This window comes from Berghia stephanieae, chromosome 7, assembly GCF_034508935.2.
Source record: "Berghia stephanieae isolate SIO BIC M18660-M18661 chromosome 7, UCSD_Bste_1.3, whole genome shotgun sequence".
Classification (NCBI taxonomy): Eukaryota; Metazoa; Mollusca; class Gastropoda; order Nudibranchia; family Aeolidiidae; genus Berghia; species Berghia stephanieae.
In genome coordinates this window covers 24,125,980-24,140,983 of record NC_088366.1, presented here as the reverse complement: position 1 = coordinate 24,140,983, position 15,004 = coordinate 24,125,980, and the positions used below count along the sequence as shown (strand labels likewise).

General features: G+C 35.1%; 1 protein-coding gene across 3 annotated transcripts in view; it reads left to right on the top strand.

The window, feature by feature from the left end:
* The window catches only part of LOC144976921 (alanine--glyoxylate aminotransferase 2, mitochondrial-like), a 42,361-nt gene extending 28,365 nt beyond the window's left edge, over nt 1–13,996 (top strand). For all 3 annotated transcript variants that reach the window (XM_078921526.1, XM_078921527.1, XM_078921528.1), the window contains exons 4-14: nt 97–281; nt 1,774–1,897; nt 2,554–2,648; nt 3,184–3,343; nt 4,421–4,552; nt 5,808–5,900; nt 7,249–7,321; nt 8,325–8,473; nt 9,817–9,966; nt 11,668–11,766; nt 13,748–13,996. In XM_078921526.1, coding sequence (XP_078777652.1) covers nt 97–281; nt 1,774–1,897; nt 2,554–2,648; nt 3,184–3,343; nt 4,421–4,552; nt 5,808–5,900; nt 7,249–7,321; nt 8,325–8,473; nt 9,817–9,966; nt 11,668–11,766; nt 13,748–13,846 — 1,359 coding nt within the window. In that variant the 3' untranslated portion in view covers nt 13,847–13,996. The remainder of the gene's footprint in view (nt 1–96; nt 282–1,773; nt 1,898–2,553; nt 2,649–3,183; nt 3,344–4,420; nt 4,553–5,807; nt 5,901–7,248; nt 7,322–8,324; nt 8,474–9,816; nt 9,967–11,667; nt 11,767–13,747) is intronic.
* The last annotated feature ends 1,008 nt before the right edge of the window (nt 13,997–15,004 follow it).

The following is a 15,004-nucleotide window of genomic DNA, read 5'->3' as shown; positions in this document are numbered from 1 at the left end:
AAACCAACTACATTTGCATTTGAGCTTGATGGGTTAGCTGAGAAACACTATTGCAAAGGCAAGAAGTACAAATTCTTATTTGTTTAATATTTTCAGGGTCCAGACTATGAGACAGCTTTGACCACTCGCAAAACCAAACTGAACCCGGCGCTGTTCACGTTTTACAAGAACCCTGTCTACATACACCAGGGGCACATGCAGTATCTCTGGGACACAACTGGAAAGAGATACATTGATCTTTTTGCTGGAATTGTCACTGTCAGCGTTGGCCATTGTCATCCGTAAGATGATTCAATACACATAAAAGCATAAAGGAATTTGTGAACTTGTCTGGGCGAAGCGTGTATAAGACACAAATTAGAGTCTACATTACTGGCAAAAGTATTGCCATTTTTATCGGTTTGCAGTTATTGAGAGAGTCATCTTCAGACAGTTATAAAAGAAGTAACGAATTGAGATAATTTAATAGTAATTTGTAAAAAGTGCTGTAACTCTCTCCTTACTGATCATTTTCAGTATTTTCCCCAAATGGGAGGCTTAACTAGCAGAACAATTTTTTTAAACTCAAACAATCTCTCTACAAAACAAATTTATGTTCTTATTAATTAAACAAAGATCATTGTGATGTACAAAATAAATCTGAATTTTAAAAAATGTATATTGTGTCGAAACAAATGTGACGATTTTGCTGTAGTTGGTAAGGAAACAGAATATTTAGAAACTATCTGTGCCCTGGTAAGCGATATTTCCTTCCTCAGGCTGGCACACGTATGATAAGCCCATGAATGTATAACCATTACTTATAAATAACTATTGTAAAATAAAAAATAAAAGTTAAAAAGAAACTAACAACAATGAACTACTCCCATGCAAAAGAAAGCTTTGCAGACATGTGTCATAAAATAAAACTGTATACATACTGACGTTCATTTGATGTCAATGAAAATCCATCTGAAAAAAAAAAAAAAAGGTATGAAGCACATTTTCCTTGCGCTTCACAACAATGCCTCATTTATTTCCCTCCCCCCCCCATAAGACCATATGAGGCCTAATTAACATCTTTACAGTAAAAGTTACCTTTTTGGTGTCCTTTACTCACTAGTACTACTACTTTTACAATATCTTTAATCAGGTACTCATTCACATTTGGCTCAGTTGGAATAATGTTTGTAAAATGCATGCTCAGCATTGCTTGAATTTTCTTGCAAAACTCAACTAATTAGAAAGAAAAAAATATATATATATATATTGAGATTGTATTAGAGCATTTGAATGGAAATTAATGTCGCCCAATAGTAGATACTATACAGGAACAATTTTTGCCTCATTGCGGACGGATAAGATAAAGCAAAAACATCATATCATACCTCCCTGATATGAAAAGAGTGGAAGCAATTTTTAAGTGGAATTGTAGCATCAATGTTATTTCTCAGATGATGATGTGAATGTTTCCGGTTTCTTCTTTTTCAATAATGCAAATACCATTTGTAAGAATGCCATTCCTATATATGTATCTATATATATATAAGTAATTGAATTCCAGTATGCTCTTTAATACAGTACATTGGAGCTGGGTGACCAATTTTGATCTACATTATAAGTTGTTACCTTACATGAGCATCGGAATTCGGCACGCTCTGATTCTCGTACGGCTTTTGGCTTCTTCCGAGAGTGTGCTAAAATCCAGGAAGTGCTATGCCATACTTCAACTATTTGTTTGTTTTTTCTTCTCTCAAAATGTCATTGAATGTAATTTCTTACTGAACATTCCAGAAAGGTGGTTGAGGCTGCTGAGAAGCAACAGCGTAAACTTTGGCACACCACCAACATCTACATGCATCCCAAACTTCATGAGTACGCTGAAGCACTGGCAGCTAAATTCCCTGGAAATCTGAAGGTGAAATAATTGATAATATATTTGATAGTAATAATAATTACAATGATAAAAATGATGATGATAATGATAATAATAATAATAATAATAATAATAATAATAATAATAATAATAATAATAATAATAATAATAATCACGATAATAATCATGATAATGATGGTAATAATGATATTAATAACGACAGTGACGATGGTGATGATAATAATGAAAAGAAGCTTAAGAATAGGAATAAACGTGATGATAATAATAATAATAATATAATAATAATAATAATAATAATAATAATAATAATAATAATAATAATAATAATAATAATAATAATATTAATAATATTGATGATGATGATGATGATAAGTAGCACTTATTATAGCACTTTGTCCTATCTAAACAAGCACTAAGTGCTCTAAAATGCACTGATGATGTTGTTAATAATATTGTTAATGATAATAATTATGATGATGATGATGATCACGATGATGTTAAATGATGTTAAAATATGAGCATAGCAAAATTAATTACACTGTTAGAATTAGGCAATGTGATCGCAACTGCAAGCCTCTTTATGTTGTGAAGTCAAACAGGCACTTTCTTAGTTAACGTCTTCAGACAGTAGATTTTATTATCTTTGAAATTTCTTAATTTAACATTTTTTGTTGTAGAATATTTATCTGACCAATTCTGGATCTGAGGCCAATGACTTGGCAATCTTGATGGCAAGAATGCATACTGGATGCTTTGATTCCATCTCTCTCAGGTTTGTGTGTTATATATTATAGATTATTATATCTATAAATAAAATAAATAAATAAAATTCCCTTTATTCATCCCCATGGGGAAATTTGCCTTTAGGGTCTATTCCAAGGGAAGACTGGAATAACTGAGGCGTCAGCTGCAGTGCAGCGCCGCAAAGTGAGCTAGCGCGGTGGGTGATCGAACTCAGTACCTTTTGGGTACGAAGCAAAGACTGTACAGCTGAGCCGCGCTGTTCCCCGATTTTCCTGTATATACTCCCAAGTGTGATGTCTTTTGCTATGATCCGAATCTTCTTTTTCATCGTTGTTGTTGGTTGTTGTTGTTGTTATTGTTGTTTTATTATGGCTATTATTATGAGTTCATCTCCTTTTTCATCCTGTTGTGGTTGATATTGTCATCATCGCCGCTGTCATCACCTCCTCCTCCCTTTGCCATCGACTCCTTCTCCTCCTGTATATATTATTCCTCTCTCCTCCTCCTCCTTCTTTTCCACTTCTTCACACTCCATCGTTAATCATGCATTCTTTATTTCTCAGAAATGGTTACCATGGAGCTAGCTCAAGCTTGATGGGAGTGACTGCCCTTTCAACTTGGCGCTATGGAACCCCAACCGGTTTTGGGTTTCACCAGGCTGTGAACCCTGACCCTTTCAGGGGTCCCTGGGGTGGCAAGCATTGCAGGGATTCCCCTTGTCAAGTAAGTGATATAGGAGAAAATCTAATGGACATTGTTTCTGACCTTCCTACTCCGAGAAAATGTGTAGAATTTTTGGCTCAGATTGAAGAATCTCATAAGCATGCTTAACTCAATAAAGCTTGTTCAAAAGGAAAGTTTGGCCAAGGCTCTTTTGTTTAATTCTTTAAAATGCCATATAAACTGTGAAGGCAAAATATGATAATTCATTAAGTTATTTTTAGGTTATGTTGTTGTTTACCCCTGAGAACTATGAATTAATAAATATTTTAGTAGTCAAGTCTATGGTTTTCATCATCATCGTCATCATCATTATCATCACCACCACCACCATCACCACCATCATCATCATCATCATCATTATCATCATCACATATCATCATCTTCGTCATTGTCGTCGTAGTGTTGTCATTATCATAATACATACCTGCCTATTATTACGGACCGTCCATAATTGTTATGGAAGTGTAAGGACAATTACGGACTTACGGAAATAGAAGAAAAATTACTGATACAAATGGCCGCAACGTTAAATTAAAAAATAATTATTATTTTTCATTATTTACCGCATGCTACAATAAAAAATCTCAATGCTAGGGAAAGACAATGGCGTGATAGCTTTTTGTAAGGAAAAGAACCCCAATATTATTTTACCAGGCTGTCCTCTATATAACATGGTAAGTTTATTTTACATATATAAAAGTAAAAGGGTGTATCTATCATTATTTTTGCTTGCTTTAGTATTACTGAAATTACACCATTAATTACTGATGAATTTTGTATTTCTTACTGAATTTGAAATTTTCAAGTCGGCAGGTATGATAATATAATCAACCATCTATTTCGTCATCATCATCATCATCATCACCACTACCACCACTATCATCATGTTCATTATCATCATCACATTTCATCATCTTCGTCATTGTCGTCATAGTGTTGTCATTATCATAATATTATCAACCATCTAATTCATCATCATCATCATCATCATCATCATCATCATCATCATCATCATCATTATTACCATCACCATCACCACCACCACCACCACCACTCTCTCTTTCATCTATCCCACAGACCTATAGGTCATGTGACTGTGCTGAAGGAGAGTGTCAGGCTTGTGACATGTACGTGGACCAACTGGAAGATGTGATGAGATACTCCATGCCCAAGGGAAGAGTTGGAGCCTTCATTGCCGAGGCAATACAGGTTAGCCTGTTTCCTATGCTTGCTTACTTATGTACTTCTTTGCATACTTACTCACTTTTTAAATTCAGCAAGTCTGGGTGGGGTTCCTGACCTCCCATAGTTGGCAGGGAGTACATAGTGTGTCTTCTATCCCCTTATATCTGTTTTCCAACATGCTTTCTGTCTTTGTCTTGGAATGAGATTTCTTGGTTTTGTCCTGACCCTGGCCAGAGTCCTAGCTGGGAGAGAAACAGTCAAATGCATAGTTATTGTTTTGGAAGATGATATTTTTTTCTTGTAAATCATCTCTCTGTTATGTATTATTATATCTGTTATTTTGAATTTATAATGTAAGCATTTGAGTGTATTCCTCTATGTTAAATTTTGTGCTTGTGTCCGGATGAGACTTATAGGTCATCTCCAAGTACATTGGTGGTGTGTTCTTAGAATCTACATCTGATCCCTATTTGTTCCCAATTCCCCTATGTCTTACTTATTCTTGGGTGCCTTAATTGTAATTCTAGAACTTTTTACTATCCCATTTTCTACCTTTTTACTGGCGCTGATATAACCTAAATGTGTTGCAAGCACCGTAAAACCCTTAAAAACAAACAAACAAATTCCGCAAATGTGTGGAGCGGGCATTCATATCAATAATGAAGAGAAATAAAGGATATAGAGAGGTGCCAGATAAAAACAGAGAATAAAAATATCCTGGATCCAATTGATACAACAGCCTCAGCCTGGCTGATATATATATATATATATATATATATAAAATATATATATATATATATATATATATATATATATATATATATATATATATATATATATATGAGCGGATGAGTAGCCAGGTGGGGTGTTGATTGTACATTTCAATTTTATTTATTTTTTAAAAAACATAATACTTCTAATTAAATGGTATTTAAACATGCCTCCATTAAAAGATATTTGTTTTTTTCGGGGTTTTTTTTTGGTTTTTTTTTGGGGGGGGGGGGGGGGGTGTTTATGGCATCATAGTGACCAAGATGTAAACCGGAATATAAAAATTTTAAAAATCCGTTAAACTAAGATGATGACCAGAGCAGAAAAAAAATAAATGTTTCTTGTAAGACCCCATTCCATTTGACTCTAGGACTGGCACCAGTCGGCAGATGCAGGTTGGGGATCAAATGAGTACATTACTAACAAATTACCTGTCTTAAGACACATTTCTATCGTATTTGTTATTTTTGTTTTATTTTGAAAAAAAATTTTTTTTTTCTATTTTCAGGGAGTTGGAGGAGCTGTCCAGCTGCCTGATGGGTATTTGAAGAAGGCTTATGAAAAGGTCAGGGCTCGTGGTGGCGTCTGCATTGCTGATGAGGTAATTAATTCATGCTATCCATAGTATTAGTATAAACATGTCTATTGTCCAGTTGTTTATCGCCAGTGTATTTCTCAATTTTGAGGCATTTTTTTCACACCGACATTGTATCATTTTGAGATGTATCGTAACATACTGATGGCTTCGGTCACAAACCATTCAAATCCAAGAATATGCAGTATACTAATATTAGGCCTAGATCAACCAATGCATCATGGCTATAAATATTGGGCAAAATTATCCAATGAAAATCCTTTTATTATTTGGACATTAGACTGGTTCTTTCCATGTTCTACGTTTTCCCATGTTGAGTGGATTGCGACCAAAGTCATGGATATGTTATTCTTCATATTCCATCTTCAATGATATTCACCTCTTACTTTAGTATCCTTGTCAACAGCACAGATCCTTTTTATCACAAGCCTTGCAATAATTATCAATGCTATCTAAAAAGATAAAAAATAAATGTCTGGATTTGGAGTAGAAATTTCAGGCATCATAATTATATCATTGTTCTAGGAATATACCAAAGAGTAAAATGGGCTTAAGTTGATTTTTGCCACTGGCTACCCACACAATTTGATGAAGCAGTGGATGGAATTCCCTTAAGACAAGGAAATGTTGGTCATCCTGGGCCTTCGGCTTCTTCATCAATCCACCTGTTGCCATGTTTTGTATCCCACTGTATCATTTGTCCATCCCATGTGATTTTGTGTCCTCGTTCTGGGATGGGTTCACCTGGACCCAACTGGAATTTTTTTCTGAAAGGGAGATGGATTCTTAAAGATGAGAAATGATATTTTTATCATTGTAAATTATCGTTTTGTAAGATTTGTAATCATATATTAATTGGCTTCAACAGTCATGACGTCACTTCCCTCTAAACTATCGGAACAATGGCGGATGCCCTTATGAAATATTTCTCCGACGAGAATAAAAGGAGAAAAACATTATAAATATGATTATGTTTTGACTTTTGTACATTCTGATCACATGACAAATGTAAACTTCAAGCCAGCATGAAGAATAGAACCACGCTACTCACCGTTGCTGGACGATGTGACATCAGACTATTAAATCCAATTGATATGATTTTTGTAACTATCTGAGTGTATCCATCCTGGCTATAGCCTAAAACTTGTACTTATTGTCTTGAGATTTTAAATGTTTTCTCAAATATTTTAGACTTTTTGTATCATAGATCGTTTTAGTTAATCTTTACATATGGATTTCTCTTTTCTTACATGGAAGGACTTTTCGTACTTATGTTTCTTGGATCTGATTTACCCAAACAAAAACAAAAATCAATTGTTGACATGTAAGATAAGCATGATTTCTCTTTTTGTAGGTGCAAACGGGTTTTGGTCGCATGGGATCTCATTACTGGGCCTTTGAGTCGCAGGATGTTGTACCAGATATTGGTAAGTCAACTTTTGCGGAAGAACATATTAACAATTTTTCCATTTCATACAGCGGGTGGTTGGATGGGAGCATCACCCTTGAATCATATACCTATGATGTTCGCATGGGTGTACGATCCGATAGTGATGTCGTTCTTCTTCTCTTTACTAGCGTATCTGCTTCTTTGGTTTGTGATTTATTTTGACAGGATTTTTTTTTTCTGTAAATACTTGCTGTTGTTTGTTATTTATTTTGCTATATCTTTAGGTTATGATTTGATTGACATTTGTACTATTTTTGTTAGATTGCTGTTTTTTTGTTTCACGTCTCCATATAACCTCAATTGTGTTGGAAGAGACCTAAAGCAACAAACAAACATTTCATACAGTATAGATCATTTCTTAAGCGTTTTGTTTTTTTTGGTATTTTTTGCTCATCTCAATCATTAGGCATCTATTTTGTGCTAGCACTCTTACAATATGGTGTAATATTTTCAAAGTACTATATTCAAAATTGCAATGTTGTGCCAGAATTTTTTAAGTAATGCCATCCATCCAATTACTGACTGCACTCAACATTGCTTGGCTTTGATACAAGAGAGACATTGTATTGCTGCGCCACCAACCAGATAAGAATATCTACTTTAAGATCTACTTCTATTTTCGGGGTCCCCTTTGTTTGATATATTTTTTTCACAATCAATCTTGATCTAAGTTTTTCAATACAATTCCATCATTTTTCTTTTTCTGCCATTCGTACAACTAAAAGGTTTCTAAGCTTCCTAAAACTCCTAAGAATAAACATACAAAATTAGCAGGTCTGATAACCCAAATTGTTATAGGCTCATTGTTGTCATAAAGATGCTCTCAAACTAACGTTAAATCAAGCCCATAATTTCATTTCGTTATCAGACCTTCAAACATGTGCATGTCGATGTTAACCATACCTAATCTACTGTTGTGGTGGTGAAGAAATGCTTATGTCTTCCAAGTGGTCAGTTTTGCCTTTTGTCTTAATGCACAGTTGTTTTGGCCAAAGGAATCGGTAATGGTTACCCAATGGGGGCAGTGATAACCACCCCAGAGATTGCTCAGACCATGGGAAGTGCTCTCCACTTCAACACCTACGGTGGTAATCCTGTGGCATCTGCTGTGGGCAACGCTGTGCTGGAGGTTGGTATACATGCTATGGATTTACATTTTTTTTAACCTACACATTCAAGGATATTGTGACACAAAAGCACTTGTTTAAATTACTTTGTAAGTGAAATGTGTCGCAAAAATTAATTCAGCTAGCTTAACTATTTCTACTGGTCAACAGAAAAGAAATGTATCTCTACTCTAAAGGACCTGAGAATAAAAAAAAAAGAAGAGAAATGACATAATAAGAAATAAGGGTGTAAGAAAATAGCCAGAAATTTTCAAAATGAGTAAAGATTTGCCTTAAAAGGATTTGAATCCAGGGTATCATTGGTGATGTTGTTGCTGCACCAATGGGAGAAAATGTCATGGTATGGTCTGATAAGTCCACCCTCATAAAGATTAGTTTTAAAATCAATCAATACTAAGAGATCATTTATTTGATTTATGTATCGTTAGCACCATCGCAAACTGTTAGACACTGGCCGACTTCAGGAGTGCTTTACTGAATTTGACATTTTGTATTCTTTTATTTTAATTTATATAGATTTGACTCATGGAAAATTACATTTAATTGTGGCAATATGGAAAATCAGTCCACATTTTTGGGGAGAATTTTGAGCTAAGTCGTTTCAAAGGTTAAGTTAAATCATAAAGAAAATTATGCTATTTTAAAGTTAGAGATTGTTTAGCTAAATGTATGCTCAATACTCAAGTATAATTTCAACTAATAGTATTTTAGCTATTTTCAACACCCCATTAGGTTAAAATATGGTGGAAAATATATCTTCATTAAACCAGTTTTCTCAGTTAAATCACACACTCTATGAAAAAAGGGATTTTGTAGAAACCAAAAGGATAGGATAGAAGCTTCCAGTAAAATGTGATTCTCTAGCAAATAATTGCAGATTGACAAAATACGAAAAATTCCAATTTAGATTCTTGACAAATGTGCACATTTCTCAATATTACTACTTATCAACATTTTATCTGATACATCTTTTTTTTTTTGTTGCCTGAGGATGGTAGAATTCATGTCTCATCCAATGCTTTTTGTATATGATAGATTAATTTTTTAACATCTTTTTTTAGTAATATTTTAAAGATTTGGACCATATAATACTTCAGCCTAAGAAACAATTGAGGTTTTTTAAATTTCCTGCAGTTTGCAAGACTTAATGACTCTTAGTACTCTCACAATAGTGCTCTACCTAAAGTATGGCGTAAATCTCTCTACCTAAAGTATGGCGTAAATCTCTCTACCTAAAGTATGGCGTAAAGCTCTCTACCTAAAGTATGGCATAAAGCTCTCTACCTAAAGTATGGCGTAAAACTGATGGAGAAAGAAGTTTTAGCATTCACTATTCTTATCACAGGTTATTGAGGAAGACAAGACTCAACAGATATGTGCTGATGTCGGGACCTACTTCCTGAAGGAGCTTGACAAGTTGAGGTCAGAGTTCGAGGTCGTTGGTGATGTCAGAGGCAAAGGTTTGATGATTGGGGTGGAGTTGGTGAAAGATAAGGTAGATATATTAAGTTTACATCATCCTTGTAAACATCATCTCATCATCATAACCGTTTATCACAGACGAAGCATCAATGTCAAATTATGTTTATCCAAACCATCCCTCTCTCACCACCTTCCCCCTCCCCCGCTCGCTCTCTCTCTCTCTCTCTCTCTCTCTCTCTCTCTCTCTCTCTCTCTCTCTCTCTCTCTCTCTCTCTCTCTCTCTCTTCTCTCTCTCTGCGGGTGGTTGGATGGGAGCATCACCCTTGAATCATATACCTATGATGTTCGCATGGGTGTACGATGCGATAGTGATGTCGTTTCTTCTTCTCTTTACTAGCCTATCCTGCTTCTTTGGTTTGTGATTGTATTTTTGACAGGGGATATTTTTTTTTCTGTAAATCTTCTGCCTGTTTGTTCTTGGTTATTTATAATTTAGCTTATGATATCTTTAGGTTATGATTTTGATTTACATTTGTACTATTTTTGTTAGATTGCTTGTTTTTTTGTTTCAGCGGTCTCTCATATAACCTCAGTTGTGTTGGAAGAGACCTAAAGCAACAAACAAACAAAAATCTCTCTCTCTCTTTCTCACTCTTCTCTCTCTCTCTCTCTCTCTCTCTCTCTCCCTCTCTCTCTCTCTCTCTCTCCCTCTCTCTCTCTCTCTCTCTCTCTCTCTCTCTCTCTCTGTAGGGTTCTTTGACCTCCCATGGTGGGCAGGATTTTAGTTGTTATGACTTCTATCCGCTTGATTCTGTTTTCCGAGTTGCTTTCTGTCTTTGCTGTGGAATGAGAGTTGCCGGAGTCCTAGCTGAGGGGGAAACAGTCAAATGTTAAGTATTAGTTTTGGGAGATGATATTTTTTTTCCTTATAAATCATCTCTCTGTTATGTATCGTTAATTATGTATTTTGTTTAGGATATACTCTTTAAAGATTTGAGTGTATTCCTCCTACTGGTATCCTCTGCTTATCTCTGGATTCAACTTTTAGGTAATCTCACATTAATGATGTGTGTTCCCTATTTGAATCAATCCCCCTTTGTCTTACTTTTCCTTGTGTGCTTTAATTGTCAATCTAGATTTTTTTTACTATTCCATTTTCTTCTTTTTACTGGTGCTGATATGACCTAAATGTGTTGTAATTATCGTAAAACCCTTAAAAACAAACAAACATATCTCCCTCCCTCTCTCTCTCTCTCTCTCTCTCTCTCTCTCTCTCTCTCTCTCTCTCTCTCTCTCTCTCTCTCTCTCTCTCTCTCTCTCTCTCCCCACCTGTCTCCCATCCACCTTTGTTGTTAACAAAATTTAAAGTTACATCATCTGTAATAAAAGATGAAAAGTCTTTCATATAAAGACCCAGGTATTTCAAATATCATGCGGCTATATGGTCTTGTGGTATGACACTCGCTGTCGGAGAGGAAGGTCCTGGGTTTGAGTTGCTCGGCACATAGTTGAATCCTTGGAAAAGACTCTTTACTCACATTCTCTCACCGTACTCAGGTGTAAAATGAGTACCTGGCCATTAACAGCATTGTCTTTGTCTGAAAAAATTATAATATCGCCTAACAGGGTCATGTAATGTCCTGCATGTTAAGTGTTGCTGTTGGCCATGGACCCCTTGTAAAGCGCTCTGAGCACGTTTAGTGGATATTGGGTTATATAAAAGCTCAAAAAAATAATGTTTTCTGTTGTCTTTCTACCCCATCCACAACACCAGCAATCCAGAGACCCATTGGGAGCAGATGATGTTGCATCTATTTGGGAAGACACAAAAGACATGGGAGTTCTTATCGGGAAGGGAGGACTCTATGGAAATGTAAGAGCTAGCAAATTGAAAATTTCAATATCACCCTTAAGTCTTTAAAATAGAAAATAATAAAAAAACAAACTTGATATATTTTGTTCGACACATTTCCATCCTGTTGATTGTGCTTCGTCATTTGTGTCACTAGGTGCTCTGCATGTCGTATTTAACCCATAGAGGCCCGCTTCCCCTGGAGTCGCCCGCGACTGTTGAGGCCCGCATCGCCCGTCATCGCCCGCGGCCCCCGAGAAAAAACGGATCATGTTTACTTTGTTATTGCAACGAATCACTTCGTTTTATTCTAAACCGGAAACATCGTAAACGTAATGCGATCGTTCTATTTCCGTTTCCTTTTTACCGCACGTTTATATCGTTGATAGCAAGTGAGTAATCGAATTCAGAAAAATGGCATTCCCATACCTCACGAGTTTGTTGCGTGGCGCTAGAAATGATGTTTTGGAGAGTGGTGTAGACAATGAAGAGGATTTTGGAAATGAAAGCGATATCGAACTAGAAAGAGAAGATGTAAACGATGGTGGGGATGGACAAGACGAGGCGTTAGCACCCGATCAAGGTGATTCGGACACTGAATCGGAGTCCAAGATTGACGAAAATGACGGGAATGGGGGTGCGGGGAACGAGTTTTTTTTTTAAAATATTTTTTTCCCAATTTATTGAAATCAAAACATGTCATGTTATATATCATTCGAAAGCAAATTTATCTGGCTATAAAAAGGAATTAAAATTATAATTTTATGTCATTTGGTTCTCGTTTAATAATTTTTTAACTTTGTGTTGGTATTTTTTTGTTAAGAGTTATGCCCCTTACACTGGGCCTCAGGGGAATTTTTTTTAGTAAACACCGGGCCTCTATGGGTTAATCAAGTTTCCATTTCATACAGGATTAGTATTATTTCGTAGTTGTTTTTTTAAAAAAAGTGTGTTTGTTTGTTCTCACATCCTCACAATGTCTGTCATTGCCTATAAACATCAATTTATTCACTCATAAGTAGAGTGTCTTACCCAAGGACACAATCCAGCTCCCAGACTATTGAAATCATTGTTACCCGCGAGGTGTTTGATTCTGGAGTTGGACATACCAAATTTTTCATTGATGGACTCACTCAAATTCAAAGAAAGCAAGAGTAGGCAGAAGAGTTAATGCGTCGTAAAAAGGGTCATGCATTTTTAATGGGACACAGTATTTCTAAGATAATACAATTGATTCTGAAGGAAAATTTACAGTAGAACAAGAATATGTTAACGGACAAGTAGTTTTCAGTAAAGTTGGACAGTTCAAAGAAAATGGGCATCAATCTAAATCCCTGATACGGACAACTTGATATAGTGATAGAAAAATTCTGATTTTTTATTTGGAATATCTGGGTTAGTAGAGCAATTGTGCCCATTGTTGAAGCAATGCCTAATTTGTGAATGCAGCGATAATTTGTCCTTGCTTCTCTAACCATCATACACTTTTAGCCACAATATGTCTCACAGCTGACCATGGTAGTCATTTAAGTATGACTTATCAGCAATATTTGATATTACATGTTATTTTTTTTCATGATTTTTGAAACAGTTTTAATTTTTGTTGTTAGATATTCCAGTTTTCAATTGAAAATGATGCCTCAAATTGCTATTGTTCAAAGCTGAAAATTTAATTTATGATATAATCCTATCGCCTGCATTCCCAGCATTTTGTCCTGATTACAGAGACATTCGGACAGTGGAATCAGTACCTAAAGTGGCATACACTGTATTTTCTGTAGAGGGCAATGGATTTATCATCTTAAATCCTGTACAACTAAAATTCCATATTTCTGATCATTGTAACTTTTAATTTCCTTTTTTTTCAGTCTGGTTCACTCTGACATAATACCAGATGGAACCGATGGGTTTCTTTTTGTTTATTTATCTTTTCTTTTTTTTCTATTTTCTTCTAATATGGTGGCAATTTTTTGTATATTATTTCTCCCTTTCTCCCACCCAGTGCTTACGTATCAAGCCACCAATGTGCATCACCAAGCAAGATGTTGACTACAGTATAGCTGTAATGAGAAAGGCCTTTCAGAAACATGCCGACTCCTAATTCTCTAATCTAGTTTGGGAATGTTTGCAAACACGTTTGGTACCAAACTGCTGATTCTTAAAGAAGAATAAAAAAAAGACATGTTTTTAAATAGAAGAAAAAAAGACTCAACCTTCAATTAAAATAATTTTTTATAAAGTAAATTAAAGTTATTTTGTTTTATGTTTTTTCTTTGTTGCAAAATGTTATGTCTTATATTACATTGTCAAATGATATCTTGGATTATGGTCTGGGTTTGTTTTTTTTTTTTAATGCTAAGCAGCAAAAATGTGGTATGTGAAGACCATTGAGAGTAATGTTAATTTAGATATCTCCTTTGTGCTAGTCCCTGAGACATGCATTTGGTGAAAGAAAGTCTTTGATGCTCATTTTACTTAAATTTCTCGTGTGCCTTCTACTTTTTATCATTCATCATTTACTATGAAAACATTGTCAATGAAAAATTGGGTAACAGGCCATTTTCCTATAAAAAATTCATGATGCATTGCCAAGGCAAAGCAGATAATAATATGCATGTTGAAAATCAACTTTCCTTGACCAGGGATCTAATATCATGCCTTTTAATAACTTCTCTTATCGAATGGGCTGAGTGTTATGTATGTGTAGGAGACGTGGAGAGTAAGTAAAGACAAATAGAAGTAAAGTAGTTTTCTCCAGATAAAGAAGTCGCCTGATGCCTCTATCATCCTGTTATAGATGGGTTCAATTCCTGGCGACTCGACAGATAGTAATAAAATATTAAGTTTAAAAGAAATAGGTAGTAGTAGTGGTAGATGTAGCACGTTATATAGGGAAATATCAGGTTCATAAGATAAATATTGATCTCTGTTAAGCAAAAATAACAAGATCTAAACTATTATATTGTCTTCCTTTTTACTGGTGCTGAAATGATGTAGAAGTGCTGCAAGCACCATAAAACCCTTAAGAAATAAATAACAAACAAGTCTCTGAGTGGGACTCAAGGCTATTATCAGATACATTGTTCTTATTATTAACTTCTGTTATCAGTTTTAATCGATTGCCTTGTCATATTTTTCCTGGGTTTTATCTCTGTTCAAAGTGAGTCAAACATGTTTAAGTCTTGGGTACAGAATTAGTTATAAGTGGAAATCTAGTCATTTAAAAAATATGCAAAATCTTTTTTTTTGTTTTGTTTTG